This window comes from Bos indicus, chromosome 5 (assembly GCF_029378745.1).
Source record: "Bos indicus isolate NIAB-ARS_2022 breed Sahiwal x Tharparkar chromosome 5, NIAB-ARS_B.indTharparkar_mat_pri_1.0, whole genome shotgun sequence".
NCBI lineage: Eukaryota > Metazoa > Chordata > Mammalia > Artiodactyla > Bovidae > Bos > Bos indicus.
The window spans coordinates 103,904,837-103,922,863 of NC_091764.1; the positions used below are offsets into that span (position 1 = coordinate 103,904,837).

General features: G+C 47.8%; 1 protein-coding gene across 2 annotated transcripts; it reads left to right on the forward strand.

Moving 5' to 3' along the window:
- Positions 1-1,668: 1,668 nt before the first annotated feature.
- On the forward strand, positions 1,669-12,577 carry C1R (complement C1r). 2 transcript variants are annotated; one of them, XM_019960236.2, is made up of 11 exons: positions 1,669-1,825; positions 2,549-2,777; positions 4,742-4,934; positions 5,265-5,411; positions 5,507-5,703; positions 6,205-6,352; positions 6,460-6,581; positions 9,169-9,247; positions 9,558-9,713; positions 11,159-11,233; positions 11,690-12,577. In XM_019960236.2, coding segments are annotated over exons 1-11 (2,118 nt in total). In that variant the 5' UTR covers positions 1,669-1,823; the 3' UTR covers positions 12,460-12,577. The 2 variants fall into 2 exon arrangements, with proteins under 2 accessions (XP_019815795.2, XP_019815794.2); XM_019960235.2 differs by lacking the exon at positions 1,669-1,825 and adding an exon at positions 2,326-2,469.
- The last annotated feature ends 5,450 nt before the right edge of the window (positions 12,578-18,027 follow it).

Genomic DNA, 18,027 nt, shown 5'->3' on the forward strand with positions numbered 1-18,027 from the left:
ATCTTCTGCTTGTTAGGTCCATACCATTTTCTTTATTGTGCCCATTTTTGTGTGAAATGTTCCCTTGGTATCTCTAATTTTCTTGAAGAGATCTCTAGTCTTTCCCATTCTATTATTTTCCTCTATTTCTTTGCATTCTGTGGTTTTTTGAGATTGCACCCAAGTACTGCATTTTGGGCTCTTTCGTTGACTATGAGAGCTACTCTAGTTCTTCTAAGGGAATCTTGCCCACTGTTGTAGATACAATGGTCATCTGACCTACTTCTCCTCCTACTCTCCCATTCCTGTTCTAAATATTTCAGTTCACTGATTCCTAAAAGGTCAGTGTTCACTCTTGCCATCTCCTGTTTGACCATTTCCAATTTACCTTGATTTTGGACCTAACATTCCAGGTTCCTATGCAATATTGTTCTTTACAGCATCAGACTTTACTTCCATTACCAGTCACATCCACAACTGGTGGTCCACAGCCAGCCTGTCTGCCCAGCCCCTGGTGCCAAGACCTTCAGGGGTTCACACTCTGGACCAGATGCTGAGGATAAAAGGATGTCTCCATCCCATCCTCATCTGCCCTTGTTTCCCTAAGCTGCTACTGCTGCTAAGTCACTTCAGTCGTGTCCAACTCCGTGCAACCCCATAGATGGCAGCCCACCAGGCTCCCCCGTCCCTGGGATTCTCCAGGCAAGAACACTGGAGTGGGTTGCCATTTCCTTCTCCAATGCATGAAAGTGAAAAGTGAAAGTGAAGTCGCTCAATCGTGTCCGACCCTCAGCGACCCCCATGGACTGCAGCCTACCTGGCTCCTCTGTCCATGGGATTTTCCAGGCAAGAGTACTGGAGTGGGGTGCCATTACCTTCTGGGACAAGCTCATTAGCATGCCTGAGTCCATTGAGGGGGGAGGAAGGGCCTTTTTCTTTTTTTTTTTTTGCTGGGATCTTAGTACCCTGACCAGGGATCAAAACCATGCTGCTTGCCTGGGAAGCTGGGTGTCTTAATCCCTGGACTACCAGGGAAGTCCAGGGAGGGTCTTAAAACAGACCCTAGTGGTGCTTTGGGGTCACTACTTGTCATTTTTTAAAATTTCTTTATTAGCTGCACTACATGGCATGTGGGATCTTAGTTCCCTGACCAGGGATTGGAAACACTGATTTTTAACTACTAGAGCTTCAGGTAAGTTCCCTCTAAGTGTCATTGCTGAGGGAAGCAGGGCAGGACCCCAGGTCAAGCAAGCTTCTGTCTCCTCTGTGCCCTCCTACACTCCCCGTCTCTAATCCTTGCTCCTGTCCCATTATCCTGGGCACTGAACCCTGGTCATTCCTGTACCAGAGCTTCTGGCTAACTAAGGACTGGGGTTAAAGGAGAAGAGAGGGTCACAAAAGACCCCCCTCAACTGCGATTTCCACTGCTCTTTGGGTAGGAACCCGGAACACTCAGCTGCAGTCACCAGAAAGGGCCCTGAGGAAGGGGGGCGGGATTCCCATCAGGTTTAGAAAGGGACGTCTGGACCTCCAACCCAAGGCCTTCTGTCCCTAAAAATGCAGAACCTTCTCTAGCCCTTACCCTGAAGGCCAGCAGGTGGCAGCACCATCAGGCATTTCACAACCAAAACTAAACCGAAAAAGAATTGTTTTTTTTTTCTTTTTTGGTTTTGTTTATGCAAATAGTTCATTCCCTACAACCTTCCTCCCGGAATGGTCACCCCTTCCCCCTCCACAGTCCCTCCCTCCCCCTTCCCTCCTCTGCATGACCCTGCTCTCTCTGCACCCAGACTGCATGAAGACGCTGTCACAAGAGTCAGGGATCCAACAACAGGCCTTGAGAAATGTGAGTAAGCCTGGTGGGGACCAAGGAGGGAGGGAGACACTAGAGGGGACGATCCTGGGCACTGGGGGCCTCCTGTCCCAGACTTACTCAGGGAGCTGGGAGCACCCTGACCCTCCCCATACACCTTATCCCTCCAGTGTGCCCACACGTGCACGCTCGCAAATGCATGCCCCATCTCTCCTCCCAAGGAGAAAGGAGGCTCAGACCCAGGAGGTGAGTCCGCACTGCCTTCCTCCTCCAGCTCACAGGGAGCAGCAAGGTGGGGGTCGCGGGGGGGTGGTCCCTTCCTCGGCCTAGACAGTCAGCCTCTGTGCCTGAGACACTCTTCCATAGGTGGTCTCTCCCAGAGGCCTTGCTGAGCATGTGGGAGCCATTTCAGAGACCATGATTAGAAACCCCCACCCTCAGTTTACTGGTCCCAAGCCAGCCCAATTCCTGGAAGGGGAGCAGAGTGATGCAACAGGGCAGGGAGGAGGCTGGGGAGAGAGGTGGGGGCAGCACGATGACCTCTGGACTGGACACTGGCCTGGGGAGGCGCACCCAGTGCAGCAGCTGCAGAGACCAGCCTCCCCCCAGCACCTTCCCCACCCACCCTAGGACATCTCCCTGAGATCTAGAATGGACCGAGAGGAAAATGCCCAGCGGTACGGCAATCCCATCTCCTACCAAACAACAAGGGTCTGCACCCCTCCCGCCCTACAGACACCTTTTTTCTTTTGGCAGGTGGCTCTTATACCTCCTGCTGCCAGTCCTGTTCTACAGGGTGGGAGGCGCCACACCCACCCCTCAGAAGCTCTATGGGGAGGTGATGTCCCCGCTGTTCCCCAAGCCTTACCCTAACAATTTTGAGAGGACCACTGTGATCACAGTACCCACGGGGTACAAGGTGAAGCTTGTCTTCTGGCAGTTTGACCTGGAGCCTTCGGAAGGTTGTCTCTATGACTATGTCAAGGTAGGGGGCAGATTAGGGGGGTGGGCAGAGGGAGGACTGAGTGTCTCTGGAACCAGGGGACCCGGGTTCTGACTGGCCTGGCTAGGACACCCTGCCTGGGGACACAGCCCCAAGCCGGTGAAAGCTGATGGCCAGGTGGGGCTCTGGAAGTCCAGAGGTATCGAGGATGGGAGGCCACTGCTCTGAGAGACCCTCGTGGAGCACAGAGGGGAGAAACAGAGAGGGAGGGGACAGGCCCTGCTCTTGGGGAATGCACTGTCCACAGGAGTCAGAAAAACCTTCCCTGTCTGCTTACTTGCCCGGAGGATTTTGGAAACTTCCATGCCTCGGTTTCCCTGTTGCCATGGAGAGTGTCACCGTGGCTGCCTCCTCACCAGGAACACAGGGACGTGGGGAAGTGGCATGTGTGTGGTGGTGGCTCAAGGGTGGTCTCCAGCCAGGACAGTGGGCTCAGTCCCCTCTCCTCTGTCATGACCAAGAGCGTCGTCCCAGTCCCTCTTTCTACATCCAGTAAAAATGAGATTCCTGGAGACTTCCCCAATGATCCAGTGGCTAAGACTCTGTGCTCCCAAGGCAGGAGGCCCAGGTTTGATTCCTGGGGAACTTAGGTTGAGGAACTAACCTAAGTTAGGGATTCCACATGCTGCACAGCACAGCCTAAAAATAAAAAAAATTTTTTAAATGAGGTTCTTGATTCAGGATTCAGATAGAGCCTACACACAACCCATAAATACTATTTCCAAGAGATCCCCTGGAAGGTATAAAAGAATACCATGAAAAAAATAAATAAATAAATAAAAGAATACCATGAAAATGCCGTATCTTCCCAGCCCAGAGGACTTCAGATGTCAGCAGTGCTGGTAGGGAGGTTCCTGGTGGTAGGCAAAGTGGGGATGAGATAGGAGGAGGGACGTCTTCTGCTTTGCAGGAGTTAAGGAATCTGTGAAGGAAGAGGTAAAGGGATCTCAGTGATGCCTTCTAAGCTGGCAGGTCCCGGATGCTCACATTCAGCTGAATATCAGGAGTCATGGCTGGACAGGAATGGGTTGACCAAGACAAGGTGAAGGACAGGACAGAGGATAAAGCTGACCATCCAGCCTCTAGGGATGAAGGAATGATAGAAACCAGGTAAAGGCAACCAGGATTCCAGTGGGAGGTGGACATGGGAAGAGATGGGGGTAAAGAAAGGTCTGACACATGTTGTTCAGTCACTAAGTTGTGTCAGACTCTTTGCAAACCCATGGACTGCAGCACACCAGGCTTCTCTGTCCTTCAGCATGTCTCAGAGTTTGCTTGAATTCATCCATTGAGTCAGTGATGCCATCCAACCATCTCATCCTCTGTCATCCCCTTCTCCTCCTGCCTTCTATCTTTCCCAGCATCAGGACCATTTCCATGAGTCAGCTCTTCATATCAGGTAGCCAAAATATTGGAGCTTCAGCTTCAGCATGAGTCCTTCTAGTGAACAATCAGAGTGGATTTCCTTTAGGATTGACTGGTTTGATCTATTTGCTGTCCAAGGGACTCTCAAGAGTCTTCTCCAGCACCACAATTTGAAAGCATCAGTTTTTCAGTGCTCAACCTTCTTTATGATCCAACTCTCACATCCATACATGACTACTACATCATAGCTTTGACTAGACGTACCTTTCTAGCAAAGTGATGTCTTTGCTTTCTAATATGCTGTCTAGGTTTGTCATAGCTGGGGGTCATAAAAAGGGAGGGCCGAGTCCCAGACACAGGATAACGTGCAAGGTCAGTCGGTGGGGATGCAGGACAGAGGAAAGGCCTCTGGGGAAGTTGGAACAGCCAGAGCCCAGCAGGTAGAGAGCAGCTGGAGACCATCCAGGGGGGTCGGGAGCGGGGCGGGATCCCCTCTCTGGGACAAGAGAAGGATGACCTTCATAACCTTCCATGTGGGACATGTCCCCTCAACAGCTTGTCCGCCTGTCCCTCCTCCACAGATTTCTGCTGATAAGAAGACCATGGGGAGGTTCTGTGGGCAGCTGGGTTCTCCCCTGAGCAATCCCCCAGGAAGGAAGGAATTCATGTCCCAAGGGAACAAGATGCTGCTGACCTTCCACTCGGACTTCTCCAACGAGGAGAACGGCACCATCATGTTCTACAAGGGCTTCCTGGCATACTACCAAGCCGTGGGTGAGTGGTGCCTGTGCTGGGCTCCTGGGCTCCTACTGAATGGGGGCCGGAAAAGGGGATTCTTGAATCCAAAGATTCGGGAAGCCTGGCCTTCTTGTTTTTTCCCAAGAGAGCTTTTTCTAGGAGAGAGCTATCCACCAGGGCCCTGTCCCCACTGAGCAGGTCCCAGAAAGGGTCAGAGGGGCCGGGAGTTCCAGGTGGCCTGAGATAACCTTGTCCTTAGGCCTCTGATGAGTGACCTCGCTGAGACCAGCGCCTCCACAGGTCCCTGCCCCACCCCCCACCCTGGCTTCTGTGGAATTGAATCCTTCCTTCTGGAATCTCTTCCAGACGTGGACGAATGTGCCTTGCAGCTCAACTCAGTCGAGGAGGACCCCCCGGCCGGGTGCCAGCACCTGTGCCACAACTACGTCGGCGGCTATTTCTGCTCCTGCCGTCCAGGCTATGAGCTCCAGCCGGATGGGCGTTCCTGCCAGGGTGAGGTCTTGCCTGGGTGGTCTCAGAGGAGACAGGGACTGAGCAAGGTGGGGCTCGCTGGGTGACCCGCTCCCGCTCCCGCTCTGTTCTCCCAGCCGAATGCAGCAGCGAGCTGTTCACGGAGCCCTCAGGCTACATCTCCAGCTTGGAGTACCCCCGGCCCTACCCCCCTGACCTGCGCTGCAACTACAGTATCCGAGTAGAGCGAGGCCACACCCTCCACCTTCAATTCCTGGAGCCTTTTGAAATTGATGACCACCAGCAAATACACTGTCCCTACGACCAGCTGCAGGTACAGCCAACCCACCCCCACAGAGAAATCCTCTTGTCCCCATCCCCACACGTCTCCTCTCATCCCTCCTCCCCACTGGACTGTCTGGCCAATGGGTGCAGAAATGGCCAATGTCCCACATGAGTTGTTCTACACACCTGGCTTCCCAAGTGGCTCTAGTGGTAAAGAACCCATCTGCCAATGCAGGAGATGTAAGAGATTCAGGTTCAATCCCTGGGTCAGGAAAATCCCCTGGAGGAGGTCATGGCAACCCACTCCAGTATTCTTGCCTGGAGAATTCCATGGACAGAGGAGCCTGGTGGGCTACCGTCCATAAGGTCGCAAAGAGTTGGACTCAACTGAGCAACTTAGCACACACTCCTGGCCAGTGGGTCCTCGGGAGGCCTACTACCCTCCAGCTGAAAACATACACCAAGCAGGATCCACACCACCAGCACCACCACCCTGGCCCTGTATCTGAATTGGAGACATGACCCTCCCTCCATTCCCCCGCCTCCACAGATCTATGTCAGCGGGAGGAACATCGGTGAGTTCTGTGGAAAGCAAAAGCCCGAGCGCATTGATGCCCAAAGCAACTCGGTGGACCTGCTCTTCTTCACGGACGAGTCAGGGGACAGCCGGGGCTGGAAGCTGTACTACACCAGTGAAGGTAAGGCTGCCCGGGGCCCCTCACGGGCCAGAAAGGGGGCAGGATGAGGCAGGTAGAAAGGAGGCCAGTGGCTCGGAAATAAACATGCCCTCTGGTCTCTCTAACAGTCATCAAGTGCCCCCAGCCCAAGACCCTGGACTCATTCACCATCATTCAGGACCTGCAGCCTCAATACCAGTACCGGGACTATTTCATCGCCACCTGCAAAAAAGGCTACGAGCTTGTGGAGGTAAGAGCCAGGGCCGAGGGGAGGGAGCTGACCCAGAGTCCAGCATAATTCACACAGAAGATGGAGGCTCAGCCCCACATGGAAACATAAGCATGTTTGAGCTGGAAGGGTTACTGGGCCTGCTCCAACTTGACTGCACACTGGAAATAGGATTTCAAAATTCTGATGTCCAGTCCCCTGCTAGAGACTAGTCCATGGGTCTGAAGGGGAGCATGGGTGTCAGGATTACCTACAGTTACTCGGTGATTCTAATGCCCAGCCAAGTCTAAGAACTACAGGACCTCGCCCTATAACTCACTATGCATTGAGGAACAAAACAGGCGGGGGTGGAGTTGAAGTGCGAGGCCTCACTCACTCAACATCACTGGGATTGTGTACAGCAGAGACCGGCAACAAATCCCCTGCTTCTTGCTCCAGGGCTCTCGGTTTTTGTTTTTAAAACCTACCTAGCTTTACTCAAAGATTCATGAATCAGGCAGCATTCCCGATCGGACAATCAGAAGAGGCTCCGTTTATGTCCACCGGTGGTCTTACCCCAGACCCACCACCCTGTCCAGAGCTTTGCAGACCCAGGAAAGAATGCGGTTTGCTCCACTGGTCAATCTCACAAAAGCTGGGAAACTAAAATGCTACTCTCGGGACTGCCTGGTGGTCCAGTGGTTAAGAATCCACCTTCTAGTGCAGGGGGCGTGGGTTTGATCCCTGGTTGGGGAACTGAGATCTCACATGTCTCAGGGCAACTAAGCCCGTGCGCCACAAGTACTGAAAGCAGTGAGGAACCAGTGAAGGCAATTAATAATAATAATTAATTAATTAATGCTATTTTTTATAAACCATACAATTGGAGTTACCCTGGCCAGGGACCTGGGACTGGACATCCTATCTTTGTCCAGTAGGTCCCCTCGGAAGATCCACCCTGAATCAGAGAAGAGACCTTCAGTTTGTTGTGGTGAATTCACCCAACAAACATTTTAAGTGTTGATTCAGTGGCAGGCAGTGTTCTGGATGTGGGAAGTATAGTAAAAAGAAATGCACATGTTCACACAGGTTTCGTGGAGCTTCCCTTTGAATAGAGATGAGTCAGCCAGATCACTGCTCGTTAGTCCAGGAAGGACTGAGGGTCCTGGGCACACCCCTCCCCCCCGTTCAGGTTGCAACCTGCCCCATCTATGCCCCCAGCACCCTTACCTTGCTACTTATCATTCACATCATCAACTTTAAACCTAGTCACACAGTTTATCTCACATTATTTACTTTTTATTTGACTCAGCAGTAAAGATTCCACCTGCAATGCAGGAGACACTGGTTCAATCCCTGGGTGGGGAAGATTCCCCTGGAGAAGAATATGGCAACCCACCCCAGTATTCTTGCCTGGAAAAGTCTATGGACAGAGGAAGCTGACGGTCTACAGTCCATGGGGTTGCAAAACAGTAGGGACATGACTGAGCGACTACATGATAATTTACATTTTGCTCAGATGTCCTAGTTCTTATACACATTCTCTTGCAGTCTGATCCAGGGCTAACAATCTGAGATGATTTGTTGGTGTTAATAAAACTCATTCATGTTGCCCAGTTACTTTTCATTTCGGAGGGTACCATCTCCTGTCCTGTCCCTGCCGTCTGCTGGCCTAGGACCAGCACCTAGCATATGTCAGCATCTTGAGCCCCCTTGAAAGTGGCTGGGCTGCACTAGCATTTTAGGAAAGGCTCTTAGAGACTGCAGCCTGGGGGCGATGGGGTGATACGGGGCTTACCTGGCAGGGCAGTCCAGAGGGAAGAAACACGGCCCTACTTCAGGGCAGAGACTTTTGTTTCAATGCAGAGAACGTGCAACTGTGCTTGTGGCTTGTTTGCTTTTTAATTTAAAACTGTGAAGTTCAGGGACTTCACTGGTATTCCAGTGTCTGAGTTTCTGCACTCCCAGTGCAGGGGGCCTGGGTTCGATTCCTAGTCGGGAAACCTGACCCCACATACCTCAACTAAAGATCCCACAATGAAGATTGAGGATCCTGAGTGCCACAACTAAAACCCAAAGCAGCCAAAATAAATAATAATAAATAAATAAATATTTTCAAAAATAAAATTATGGGGTTCAACTGGACCTCAGTGGAAACTCTTGAAATTCCCTCAAGAGTCTAGAGAGGGGACTATTGGGTATAACAACTAGCCCTAGCTCTGATATTTTTTAAAAAAAAAACTATTTATTTATTTACTTATTTGGCTGTGTCAGCATGTGGGCTCAGTATTTGTGGCATTCAAATTTAGTTGCTCCCCAGCATGTGGTGTCTTAGTTCGCTGAACAAGGATCAAATCCACATCCCCTACACAGGAGGACAGATTCTTAACTACTAAACCACCAGGCAAGTCCCCAGCTCTGACTTCCTGCTGGGTGGCTCAGTGCGCCCATCTGTCAGTCTGGTTTGAGAGGACCAGCTAGGAAGAAGGGCCAGGAGACACGTCCACAGGTGTTGAGGTTCAAGGGCTGAGAGCTGACTTTGCATCCTTACCGATCCCCTGTGGGCAAGGGCAGGAGGGAGCCTCAGGGCCTCCTTGTACTAATGGCTGCTCCACCTCTGCTCCAACAGGGGAACAAGGCACTCCTGTCCTTCACAGCTGTCTGCCAGGATGATGGCACATGGCACCGTGCCATGCCCAGGTGCAGGAGTAAGTTGCAACTCAAGCATCTGTCTCCCCCCCAGGAGAAGGGAAGAGGGTCGGGCCTAAGCATCACCCCCAAAGGCCATTCCCCTGACTTGTCCTTTGAAGGCTCCAGCCCACTGGGAACCAGTCGGCCTTCATCTCTGCAGATGAGGGGCTCTGCCCAGAACTGAGTTTTATCCCATCCAATTCTCATGCATCATAAGAGCCCCCAATGACCATATTTCCCGAAGGCTCTCAGCAGGTTCCCACCCCTCCCACTGAAGTTCCAGTACAGTCCTTCTCAGTTCTCATATGGCCCTGTGTTCTCTCCAAGTCAAGGACTGTGGGCAGCCCCGAAGCCTGCTCAACGGGGCCTTCAATTACACCACCAGAGAGGGGGTGAACACCTACGAGGCGCGTATCCAGTACTACTGCCACGAGCCCTTCTACAAGATGCACACCAAAGGCAGCACAAGCGAGTCTGAGCGAGGTAGGGACACGTGTAAATGGCTGTCTACTCCGTCTTGTTGAAACATCTTCTGCAATTTCTTTGAACAGAGTCTCCAAGGAGGGAATATTAAGATATTTATCCCGGGCACTGGCTTCAGGGGTGCCAAGAAGCTTCTAATAAGGTTGAAAGAGGAAACATTTGAGCTGATAGAATGAAAGACTCAAATCTCATAAACAGCTCTCTCTCACCCAGACCCCCACTACAGGTTTATCAGTGGGTTTCCTCGGCATTCTCCCCACATCCCCTCTCAGGTTGCTGTGTTGTGACTTTTTACATTACTAAATTACTTTCAGACTCATCAGTGGGTATCTTGAAAACTTTTTAATGAAAGAAATCACATGATTTGTAGGTTTAAAACATGCCAAAAAAAGAAACAAATATCTTGTTTATAGGCTATTGTTGTTGCTGTTGTTAGTCATTCAGTCATGTCTGACTCTTTGTGACCCTATGGACTGTAGCCTGCCAGGCTTCTCTGTCCATGGGATTCTCCAGGCAAGAATACTGGAGTGGGCTGCCATGTCCTTCTCCATGTTTACAGGCTATATATGGTATTATTTAAGAGCTGGACTTTGAAGTAAGACAACTCTCCATTTGCATCTTGGTTCTGGCACTTAGAAGTTTTATGACCTTGTATAAATTATTTAAACCCAGTTTTCTCAATTCTAGTGTTAGTCCGACTCTGAGACCTCATGGACTGTAGGCTGCCTGGCTCCTCTGTCCATGGAATTCTCCAAGCAAGAATACTGGAATGGGTAGCCTTCCCCTTCTCCAGGGTACTTCTTGACCCAGAGATCAAACCCTGGTCTCCTTCACTGCAGGCTGGCTATTTACCATCTGAGCCACAAGGGAAGCCCTCCTTGTGTCTAGGAGGAGGGTAATGATGCATATCTGAAAGCATCACCAAGGTGCTTCAATGCAATAAAATGTTGAGGTCAAGCAAGGTACACTGTCCACAATCAGAAAACATAGCTACGGGTAATTCCCTGATGGTCCAGCAATTAGGACTCCATGCTTTCATTGCTGAGGGCTTGGGTTCAATCCATGGTTGGGAAACTAAGATTTGCACAGCAGAGCCAAACAAACACCCTCAAAAAACAAAACAATAAAACATAACTCCCATAATCACCCACTACCCAGCACCAAGATGCAATAATGATAAGATCTTCTTGATAAGTTCCTTCCAGTTTTTGTGTCAACTTTCACACATAGGGATCACAACAAATATGAGTTAAGTATTCTGATTTTTCCATTTAGCATCAAAACAAAAACATACACATGAAGCTTTTCAAAAAACACACTTTCAGTATCCCATCTGCAGGTATTCCAACCTTTCCCTTTGTTCCTCCTCCATTCTGTCCTCGCTTTGGTGCTCTTGGCCCCTGCCCACAATCCCCCAACCTGAGCTCAGCCCCCTCTCCCCTCAGGGCTGTACACCTGCACGGCTCAGGGCATTTGGAAGAACGAGCTGGTAGGAGAGAAGATGCCTCGGTGTTTGCCAGGTGAGTGGAAGCCCTCCACTGTCCTCTGTGACCTTGGCAGCCATGCAGGGCCTGGAGGAGGGGTGGCATAGACAAGAGAGAGACAGTCCAGCCTGAAGCTGAAGAAGGACATGGTGCATCTGAAAAAAGGAGAGGAGATGCCCCAGGAGAAGGTCAGAGGGACCCAGAGAGCTGGCCCTGTCCTGACAGTCCTGGACTTTTCACTGAGCAGATGGGAGACCAAGAATAAATAAAAAGGGCAAGAAAAGCCCCAGGAAAGAATAAATAAGAACGAGGAGAGATGACTGACAATATGCCAAAGACGAGGGGTGAGGAGAGGGTTGGGGTGGAAAGATGGGGAGAAAGGAAAGGGTCCTAAACCAAAAAGAGGGGCAAAGGGGAGGGGACAGACCATGGAGGGAGGTGGGCTGACGGGCACTGATGTTTCTCTCCCTGAACCCATCTTCTCCTCCCCAGTGTGCGGGAAGCCAGTCCACCCTGTCGAGCAGAGGCAGCGCATCATTGGAGGCCTGAAGGCCAAGCTGGGCAACTTCCCCTGGCAGGCCTACACCAACATCCACGGGCCCGGGGGTGGCGCGCTGCTGGGGGACCGCTGGATCCTCACGGCCGCGCACACCATCAACCCCAAGGACCACGAGGCGCAGGGCAGCCCCAACATAGACGTGTTCCTGGGCCACATCAATGTGGAAGATATCACCAAGCTGTCCAACCACCCGGTCCGTAGGGTCATAATCCACCCAGACTACCGCCAGGAAGAGTCCCACAATTTCGAGGGGGACATCGCCCTCCTGGAGCTGGAAAATAGCGTCACCCTGGGCCCCAACCTCCTGCCCATCTGCCTCCCAGACAACGAGACCCTCTATGACCCGGGTCTCATGGGCTATGTCAGTGGCTTTGGGATCATGGAGGAGAGAATTTCTCACAACCTCAGATTTGTCCGTCTGCCAGTAGCTAAGCGAGAGATTTGTGAGCGCTGGCTCCGGCAAAAAAACAGGAATGATGTGTTTTCTGAAAACATGTTCTGTGCTGGGAACCCAGCCACAAGGCAAGATTCCTGCCAAGGGGATAGTGGAGGGGTCTTTGCTGTAAGTGATAAGAAAAATGACCGCTGGGTGGCCACGGGCATCGTGTCCTGGGGCATCGGGTGTGGTGAAGGGTACGGGTTTTACACCAATGTCCTCAAGTATGTGGACTGGATCAAGAAAGTGATGGAAGTGGAAGACTGACCTCAGGATTGCCTAGGTCAGAATCCAGAGAGCAGTGTATTAAAAAAAAATTTTTTTATCTGACCAGTTGTGGATAACTTCTAAGAATCCATATTAAAATCACTAATGCAGAAAGACACCATGTGAAATAAATTCTCTTCTCTATAGTCCCATCCACGTTCTTCACCTGAAACAACCCAAAGGTCACCTTTATTTCCCCCAAGAATTGCACAAGATATATTCCACCATATCTAGGTATCATTGTCCTCTTCCATTTTTATACCATGGCATAACTGAATATAGAATGTCTTCCAAATAAAATTTTATGGGAAATCCCATTGTGTAAAATGAATTAAAAGCAGTATTTAATAAATATAAATATACTTAGTGACATCAGAGCTTCCCTGGCGGCTCTGCCATAGAGTCTGCCTGCCAAAGCAGGAGACAGTTTCGATCCCTGCTCTGGGAAAATCCCACATGCCTCAGAGCAACTGAGCCCATGCACCTGGGCTCCACAACCTTCCAGCCACAACTACTGAAGCCAGTGTACTCTAGAGCCTGTGCTGGGCAATAGGAGAAGCCCACACAACAGTGAAGACCCAGCACAGCCAAAAAAATTAATTGATTTTTAAAAATATTTAGTGAAGTCATATGTAAAATGTTTCCATAGGAAGGCAGTGGTGCCGGGGTCCAGCCCTAGTGGATCCAGGGAATTCGAAGCTGGGACGGCATTGGCGAGGATCAGGAAACAATTGCTTAATTAAACGTTAATTAAGGATATAAAGAGTGGTTAAATAAGGATAGCTCAGTGAGGAAATTCAGTGGAGAAAAGAGGCTGAATAACTTGGTTTACGTGGAAAACTAATAAAATTTCAAAATAAGGAATTTGCATCACCTACGTAGGCTGCAGGCATCCTCCCGTTCTCCCGAAGGAGAGGAGACACTGAGGCCTCCCCGGTCAGATCTTAGAAGCCCAGGCATAATTAGTAGGCTTGATGAGTCTCCATGCTCCAATTCAGCCAGAAGGTGAGAGAAAGAACGACATGGGGAGACCAAGCTTCGGTGAACAAGGCCCGCACTTTATTTTCCAAAGTAGTTTTTATACCTTAAGTTATGCATAGAGGATAATGGGGGAAGGGGTAGAGTCATGCAGTAAGCCAGGCTTTCTTCCTGCAAACTTATCATATGCAAAAGTTTAGGTGACTTGCATCATCTTCTGGCCCAGAGGCCTGTTAACATTTTAAGACCCTTTCTTCAGAAAACTTATTTTTCTCTAAAGGTGATTAGTCAGGCGCCACCCTCCAAAAGCATTAGATAAAGTTGCATTCCTATAGGGCAAAGGTGTGGTGGGCTATAACAAGAAAAAGAATTAACTCAAGCGTCCAAGGTTACAAACATTAAAGCTACTACTTACACCAATTATTTTAATCAATACACTGCCAGGGACACAGCAGGTAAGGGATATGGAAACTTAGCAGCAAACATTGGCCCAACATGTGAAAAACCCTTCACCAATACAATTTCTAATCAATCTTTTAACTGCTCAAAGGAATCTGTATTCAGACAGTTTAGAACATCTCATGCCTCTCACAGGTGTGAACTAAAACACTCTTGTCACGCCCAGGAACTTTATTAACGGGAGCTGTAAGTTAACTCTTTTTTCAGAGAGAGGTGGTGGGGGACAGCCCCCCATAAAGTCAGAAGTGTAGGTGAGAGCACAAAGCAGAAAGTAGGCAGACTCTGGTTTTGGGGGTAGATGCTCAAGAATTTCCAGGGGGACTCCTGAGGCTCAATCCCACCTTTGCGTATGCCGAGCCTCCTTCCTCATGACCTTTGCCACGGGTGGAGTTCCTCACGCTGGCTCCCGGCACAATGGGAATAGTTAAGTTGCTGCACACATTTATCATTAGAGTTGTAGGTACTTTATCTCTGTCTTTTGTTTTTATTATACACTGCAAAGAAAATCCTTATTTTCCCACATAAACAGCTACAAATACAAGATCTTTTTTAACTGGTCAGTTTCCAGTCTGTAAATATTCCTTAAGAGAAGAGTGGTATGAAATTTTTGTTCCCAAATTGAGTCACTAACGGTATTTTTCTAATCATTTATTTACATATGTATGTATTTACTTTTTGACCACACCTCCCAGCATGTGGAGTCTTAGTTCCTGGACCAGGAATGGAACCTGTACCCCTGTAGAGGAAGTGTAGAGTCTTAGCCACTGGACAACCAGGGAAATTCCATTAACAGCATTTCCAAATAATTTATATCATTTAAGATATGTTTAAAGGCCAGAGAAGGACTGAAAACTTGGGATAAACATTATAAGTATTTACGCCAGAATATTATCATGATATTATTGCAGGTATATTGTCACCCTGCTTACTTAACTTATATGCAGAGGACATCATGAGAAATGCTGGACTGGATGAAGCACAAGCTGGAATCAAGATTTCCAGGAGAAATATCAATAACCTCAGATATGCAGATGACACCACCCTTATGGCAGAAAGTGAAGAAAAACTAAAGAGCCTCTTGATGAAAGTGAAAGAGGAGAATGAAAAAGTTGGCTTAAAGCTCAACATTCAGAAAACTAAGATCATGGCATCTGGTCCCATCACTTCATAGCAAATACATGGAGAAACAATGGAAACAGTGAGAGACTTTATTTTGGCGGGCTCCAAAATCACTGCAGATGGTGATTGCAACCATAAAATTAAAAGATGCTTGCTCCTTGGAAGAAAAGCTATGACCAACCTAGATAGCATATTAAAAAGCAGAGACATTACTTTGCCAACAAAGGTCCATCTAGTCAAAGCTATGGTTTTTCCAGTAGTCATGTATGGATATGAGAATTGGACTATAAAGAAAGCTGAGCACTGAAGAATTAATGCTTTTGAACTGTGGTATTGAAGAAGACTCTTGAGAGTCCTTAGACAGCAAGGAAATCAAACCAGTCAATCCTAAAGAAAATCAGTCCTGAATATTCATTGGAAGGACTGATGTTAAAGCTGAAACTCCAATACTTTGGCCACCTGATGCGAAGAACTGACTCATGGGGAAAGACCCTGATGCTGGGAAAGAGTGAAGGGAGGAGAAGGGGATGACAGAGGATGAGGTGGCTGAATGGCATCACCAACTTAATGGACATGAGTTTGAGTAAACTCTGGGAGTTGGTGATGGACAGGGAGGCCTGTTGTGCTGCAGTCCATGGGGTCGCAAAGAGTCAGACACAACTGAGCAACTGAACTGAACTGAACTGATTATTGCACAACTGACTCTGCTGGACTTGTCTGAACACCCTTACTTGAGCTGACTCACACAGGCCTGAATTAAGGAAGATCAAGGCAGAGTTAAACCATTCCTGAGTAATGATGAGTTTGTAAGTCTAAATGTAGGTCCACAATCCCTTATCTGACATCCTCAAGTCCAAGTGCCTTTCAATGTTCAACATTTTACAGATTTCAGAAATGCAATATACCATCTGTGTCATGTAATACCGTCATATTACAGCAGTGTCCAGGGCAGCACCTTGCAAGAACACAGATAAGTGAAGTAAGTCAGAAACAGAAAAACAGATATCCTATATTCTCGCATACATGTGGATTCTAGAAAAATGGTACTAATGAAACTATTTGCAGGGCAGGAGAGGCAACACAGATGTAGGGAACAGCCACGTGGACACCGCAGACAGGAGGGTGAGAAAGGGAGTGTGGGATGAATTGGGAGATTGACATGTACACTATTAATATTATGTATAAAATACATAACTAATGAGAACCTATTGTACAGCACAGGGACCTCTAGTCAGTGCTCTGTGGTGACCTGAATGAGAAGGAAATTCAAAACAGAGGGGATATATATATATATATATATATACATATAGCTGATTCACTTTGCTATACAGCAGAAATTAGCACAACATTGCAAACAACTATACTCCAGTTTTTTAAAAAGAAGAACTCTTCTGAAAAAACATTTGAATAGTCATAGTAAGTGTGATAAACACTCTGGATAGCTACCTATCAGTTACTGGCAGGTTTTGCCACTAAATAAGTTTTGGTGTCAAACTTATTAAAACACTATCCGTTTTTAAGAGCATTTTAGATGTCAGGATTGGGGATTTCAGGATTGTGGACTTCTATAGTTGAAAATGAAAAGAAAACATTTTCTCATGGAGTCTACGTGAAAGCATACACAAGTGGCGTGGGCTACATTTGAAGAGTATATGCTGATTGCAGTTTTTTTAATGTTTAGAAATGTTTTTAGAAGTGAAACATTTTCAGGATTCTGATGGAGATAGGAGTGGAGTGGGTGGAGATGAAAATGGTGAAAACTAAAACTAGATCTAAAAAATTTCAGTTGTATGTTATTTCTAAGATTCTTGGCAAATTTAAGATTCTGAGTCCTTGGTCCTTATTGTAATTATCTTGGACCTTATTGTATGGTCCAATTATCCTTATTGGACCTCAGGAGAATTCAATGACTGCTCTGACCTTCCTGGTTCCCACTCTCTTCCCCCAAAGTCATGTACGTCTTATTCTTCAAGGGCACTGAATAGAAAAATAAGGACAAAACCAATATTCTGTGAATAGGCAATTAATAGAAAAAGGTACAAATTGCTTTTGGACTTTTGGGATTAACCTAACTCATAAAAAGAAATATATTTGAATTAAGATGCCACTTTTTTTACCAATAAGATTCACCAGTAATATATTATATTGGTGAAGACACGGAGAAGACAGTCACTCATGCATTGTTTTGGTTTTGGGGGGGGGGGGGTTGTTTTGTTTTGTTTGGAATGTAAATTGGTACAAACTCTATAGACAGCAATTTGCTAACATGCAATCAAAGTTACAAAGGCACATTCCTTTGACCCCACAATTCCACCTCCATGAATTTTTCCCACAGATATTCTCATATATGAGATAAATGACCTAGGTACAAGGGCAGACACTCCAGCATTGTTGGTTATAGCAAAGTATGAGAATCCTGAATTCTGAAAGTTCTAGTACCAAAGTTTCAAGTAAATTATGGAATATCCAAATAATGGAATACAACATAGTAATTCAATCCCTAAGACAGATAAATGAAAAAAGTAAGAAGCAGAACAGTGTAATAAAATACCACCATTTGTATTTTTAAAAGAGTAGTTATATATTGCTTTTATATGTATAAAATATCACCGGAAGGTTAAAAAGAAACAATGGTGGTTTCTGGGGGAGGATAGGAGTGAAAATAAAAGTTACCACTGTATTCTCTTTTGATCTTCCCAATTTTGAGCCATGTATTCCCAGGTGACTCCGTGGTAAAGAACCTACCTGCCAATGCAGGTGGTGTGGGTTCCATCCCGGGGTCAGGAAGATCCCCTGGAAAAGGATATAGCAACCAACTCCAGTATTCTTGCCTGGAAAATCCCATGGACAAAGGAGCCTGGCAGGCTAGAGTTCATGGGGTTGTAAAGAGTGGGACATGACTCAGTGACTAAACAACAATAGGAAGATGTTCCAAAAGCAAAGACAGAGCTGGAGTCAGTTCAGTCCAGTTGCTCAGTCATGTCCAACTCTTTGTGACCCCATGGACTGCAG